The 4,486-nt window shown below is 44.4% G+C and overlaps 1 protein-coding gene across 1 annotated transcript; it reads left to right on the top strand.

The window, feature by feature from the left end:
- Positions 1-681: 681 nt before the first annotated feature.
- On the top strand, positions 682-3,824 carry islr2 (immunoglobulin superfamily containing leucine-rich repeat 2). The gene is made up of 2 exons (XM_068312204.1): positions 682-1,030; positions 1,674-3,824. The coding sequence occupies exon 2, from the start codon at positions 1,683-1,685 to the stop codon at positions 3,822-3,824; it is 2,142 nt and encodes a 713-aa protein (XP_068168305.1). The 5' UTR covers positions 682-1,030; positions 1,674-1,682.
- The last annotated feature ends 662 nt before the right edge of the window (positions 3,825-4,486 follow it).

The raw sequence follows: 4,486 nt of genomic DNA, 5'->3' as shown, positions 1-4,486 counted from the left end.
CAGATTGTTCAGAGGCCTCCACCAATAGATGGCGGCATTTACGCATGAAACAGTCTTTAAACACCATGACAAATCAACTGAAACATTTAGCAACCAAGATACAGTAACAGTAATTTCAAAATAATAACTTGAATTAATGCGTGACAAAATTGATTTAAAAGAAACCTGTGGTTTAGTAGCAAAGTGTAGCTTCAAATTCAACGGAATATTTCGGGCCAGGAAAATGAAACCTTTATATTTTGCGTCATATCTTTTAAATTTCTATACCTATTCTTTTTTTCAGGTTTTCACCAAAGCTTAGAAATCTATATAAGAGTCACATTTTATGTTTTCACTGAATTTCTATAAAGTGTTCTGACATTACTGGAGATTTTCTTTTCAATCTCTTTTCCCTTGTTGGATCTCCTCGGATGATATTTTCGTTTTTTCTTCCTTTGAATTGATATTGTTTTATTTTTACCAATCAGTAATGGAACGGATCCCGGTGAAAAGAGAAGTCACTGTTTTTTTTTTAATTTGTTTGTGTGTTTTTTGTTTTTTTTCTGCAGCCTCACATGGCAACTAAACTTAAAATCTACCAGTAGGTTTCAAACTCTTCCCCTTTAATTAAAAACAATAACCTAGGGCCAGCTCGAATCGGGTCAAAGAGGAGCATCGGACTGAGGTAATAAATTAATCATCGGGTCTTAAATTATGAATTGTTTTTGAGGATGGAGGACCCGGAGCTTCTGTATCTTTAATAGTGAAGAGAGAGATGGGAGAGGCTGCGCGTTCACGATCCCTTAACGGGAGCGCGCAGTGGCTCCTCACACTCGCAGGAGAAGAAAAAAGCGCCGTCGGACTGCGGAGCGACTCTCCGGGAAAAATGTTCCCTCCGCCGCCCTGTGTCCTGAGCTGTCTGCAGAAGTAATATGACAGGAGCCACAGCATGCGAGGACTGGAGCTTATTTTATCATTAAACTTGTTTCAGAGGAAACCAAACTCCGACAGTGATTCATAAGACAAGGGTGTTGAAGTTGACATTGGACAGGTAAGACAATAATTCATAGTTCATAAGACCGTTGCAATAGGAAAAACACATAATTCTAACAGGGAGATGAAAATGTGGCTCGTCCTGTTGATAATGAGTCACCAGGGCATCCGGTAACGGTCTGTTCCTCCGTGTACATTGATAATACAAAGTCTGTTGCGAATAAATACTTTCATAAAGTCAAATAGAATAATGAGCGGCAAAAAAAATCCAACGGGACATCATCAGTTCTTTTGTATTTGCGTGACTGTGGAGACGCGCATCGAGCGGGAGAGACGCACTGACCCTGAAACCGCTTCCAGACACAAACATGCGCATTTATTCTCACAGCGGGGATGTGAGGACGTTTTGAACTGTCAAAAATACATTTATGTGTGAACTGGCCTCATTTTAAAAACATAACTTGTGATGCGTTGAATGGGTGTTGTTTTTGCTTTTAGTTTATTTTTATGAGTTTGTAAATGCAATTCTGAGTTGTGTTAAATAGCATTAATGGCCTTTTAAAACAAACATTACCCACTCAGTAAAACACATTTAAATTGATATAAGTGTGAGAACCTCGACAATACATTTCTGCTAATAGCCATAATGGATTTTATAGACGTTTTATCTTTCGTTAATGTCTGGTTATTGATACTTGCAGGTGGAGAAAATGGCGAGGCGACTCCTGCAGCTCTTTGCCTTGTGGACTGTGATTGGCGTTGTGCAGTGCTGCCCAGAGCTCTGCAGCTGCCAGGATAAATTTTCCCATCAGTTTGCTGACTGTGCTTACAAAGACCTGTTGGTGGTACCTGTGGGTCTCCCCTCCAACGTTACCACTGTGAGCCTCTCTGCCAATAAGATCAAGTTATTGAAAAGTAAAAGCTTCATTAATATCACGCAGGTCACCTCCCTCTGGCTGGCCCACAATGAGATAGTTACCATAGAGAAGAGCACCTTGGCCCCTCTTGTTCAGCTCCGTAACCTGGACATCAGCCATAACAAAATTGTGAACTTTCCATGGGATGATCTGCACAGCCTCACAGCCCTGCAGCTTCTTAAAATGAACAACAATGAGATGGTCAACCTTCCAAAGGATGCCTTTTCCACACTTAAAGACCTGAGGTCACTCCGCATCAACAACAACAAGTTTACCACTATTGCTCAGGATACCTTCACTGCTCTCTCCTCCATGTCCCACCTTCAGATTTACAGCAACCCCTTCACTTGCTCCTGTAACCTGGAGTGGCTGAGGGACTGGATCTCAACAACAAAGATATCTGTCCCTGAGCCAAACTCAATTGTCTGTGAATCTCCAGAACACCTGAAGGGGACACAGGTTACTAATATTCCCAAACTGGACTGTACAGTTCCATCTGTTGCAATCACATACCAGCCTGACATCGAGAGCACAGAGATCTATGAGGGTTCCACAGTCATTTTAAACTGTGAGACGACAGGGAGCCCTAAGCCACAGGTCACCTGGGAGGTCACTGCAGGAAATCAAAATTATCTTTTCCCCATGCCGTCTGCTGGAGAGGTAAATGAGGCGCCAATTAACGATAAATCAACCAACAATAAATTCCTCGTATTTAGAAACGGCACTCTCATCATCCCTCGTATGAGTAAAAAGGAAGATGGGAATTACAGCTGCTCTGCAGTGAATGAGTTAGGTAGAGCAGAGAGCACCATTAACGTTACTATGACGGTCACTCAAAAACACGGAGGAGATCCAAAGCTTGATACTACGGTAGACAAGATCCGACCATCTGGAAAAAAGCCCGGAGAGCCCAAGATATCCAAAAACAGTGTCCTCAACTGGAACAAACCTGGAGAAAAGTCAAAGGCCAGTCCTGAGGGCTCCTCAGACAAAGATGATGGCACCGGGCAGGTCGTGACTGTTTCAAAGGACCCCTCGTTTGGGAGCAAGTGTGGTGTGAGAGAAAGCAGTGAATTCATCTCCAACCATGCTTTCAACCTGAGTTTGGACGACCTGAAGCAGTACACCTTTGATTTTGGTGTTATTGCATTAGAGGTTTCAGAGACGGAGGCTAAGGTGCAGCTGAATCCGTTGCAGCTTCCCAGCAGCAAATCAAACCTTCATCTCAGTCACTCTGAAGATCAGCAAACAGTGAATAAGGAGCCGTTGGGTCTACTCCAGTCCTCATCTGGCAAAACCACCCTAGACATACTCTACCTCTGTGTAAATACAGGCAATGGACACTCAATGGTTCAGTGGTCCAACATAGAGGAGGGGGTTAATGCCTACCGCTTCCATGGTTTACAGCCTGGCACCAATTACACACTGTGTCTCACCTACGGGGGAAAGGACTGCCAAGTGCAGGTAGTCTTTACCACTCGGAAGAAGATCCCCTCCCTCCTCATCATCGTGGTTGTCAGCATTTTCCTGCTGGGCCTGGCCACTGTTCCCTTACTGGGGGCCACCTGCTGCCATTTGTTATACAAGTACCAAGGGAAGACCTACAAGCTGATCATGAGGGCGCAGAATCCGGATCAGATTGAGAAACAAATGGCTGGAGATTTCGATCGCAGGGCGTCTTTGGTGGAGTCGGAGAAAACGTTCAACCCGAGCGAGTTGGGGGAGGGAGATGGGGAGGTCGAGGGGGAGGAAGAAGCCGGTGAGGGAGAGGCTGAAGGGAGTGTCGTGACGGAGTCCATCCCTGGATCCTCCACCAAAACCAACCAGGAGGAGTTTGAAATGGGCTCTGAGTACAGCGACAGGTTACCGCTGGGTGCGGAGGCGGTCACCATCTCGGAGGAGATCAACGGTAACTACAAGCAGCCGAGCCGCTGAGCGCCGCCGCCGTCCGGTAACGCGCAGGTAACGCGTCCCACTATTACCAGCCTACACATGATAACCGGTGACTTCTGAATAAATAGATGGATCTCTTTCTTTTTACCTCTCTGTTAATGAGATTGATAGAGTCATGTGAAATTTATGTACTGTAAGGTTAAATTAAGCAACATGTATTTACGGTGCAAGCACAGCTTTATCAGACCTCAGACCTGCAGGACGCACACAGATGGGCGCAATTGTGCGTTAAATTGGACGAAAGTTGTTGTTTTTAAAAAAAAAAAGGAATCTCCACATGGAGAGCACAAAATTAAAGAAGTGCCATATGTTTTTAAAATGTTCTGAATAAACTGCCATCGGTACCATTTCAGTCGCTGCTGTGTGCGTCTGTGGATGAAAGTAATCTCCCCCCTCCAGGTGTCGGCTCTCCGGCTCCACTTGATAATTCTAGCTGATGAAATGATTCCAGATGCAGACATTTGGTTTGTATTATTGCGCGTTGCCTGTCCGCTGTCAAATGCGTCTAAAAAGGTAAATTATCTTTCACGTGTTGTACTTGACGGGAAATCCCAGGTTAATTACAACAAACTGTTAAGGCTTTAACACCTCTCTGTAAACGCTTCTCTCGCTTTTTAATTCGTCCATGGCATGTCACTCGTAAT

Source organism: Antennarius striatus, chromosome 4, assembly GCF_040054535.1.
Source record: "Antennarius striatus isolate MH-2024 chromosome 4, ASM4005453v1, whole genome shotgun sequence".
NCBI classification, from domain to species: domain Eukaryota; kingdom Metazoa; phylum Chordata; class Actinopteri; order Lophiiformes; family Antennariidae; genus Antennarius; species Antennarius striatus.
Note: the sequence above shows the minus strand (reverse complement) of the source record. Positions and strands in the feature narration are given on the sequence as shown.

Coding starts and splice junctions, on each gene's coding strand:
- islr2 (XM_068312204.1), top strand. CDS start 1,683: ATGGCGAGGCGACTCCTGCAGCTCTTTGCCTTGTGGACTGTGATTGGC.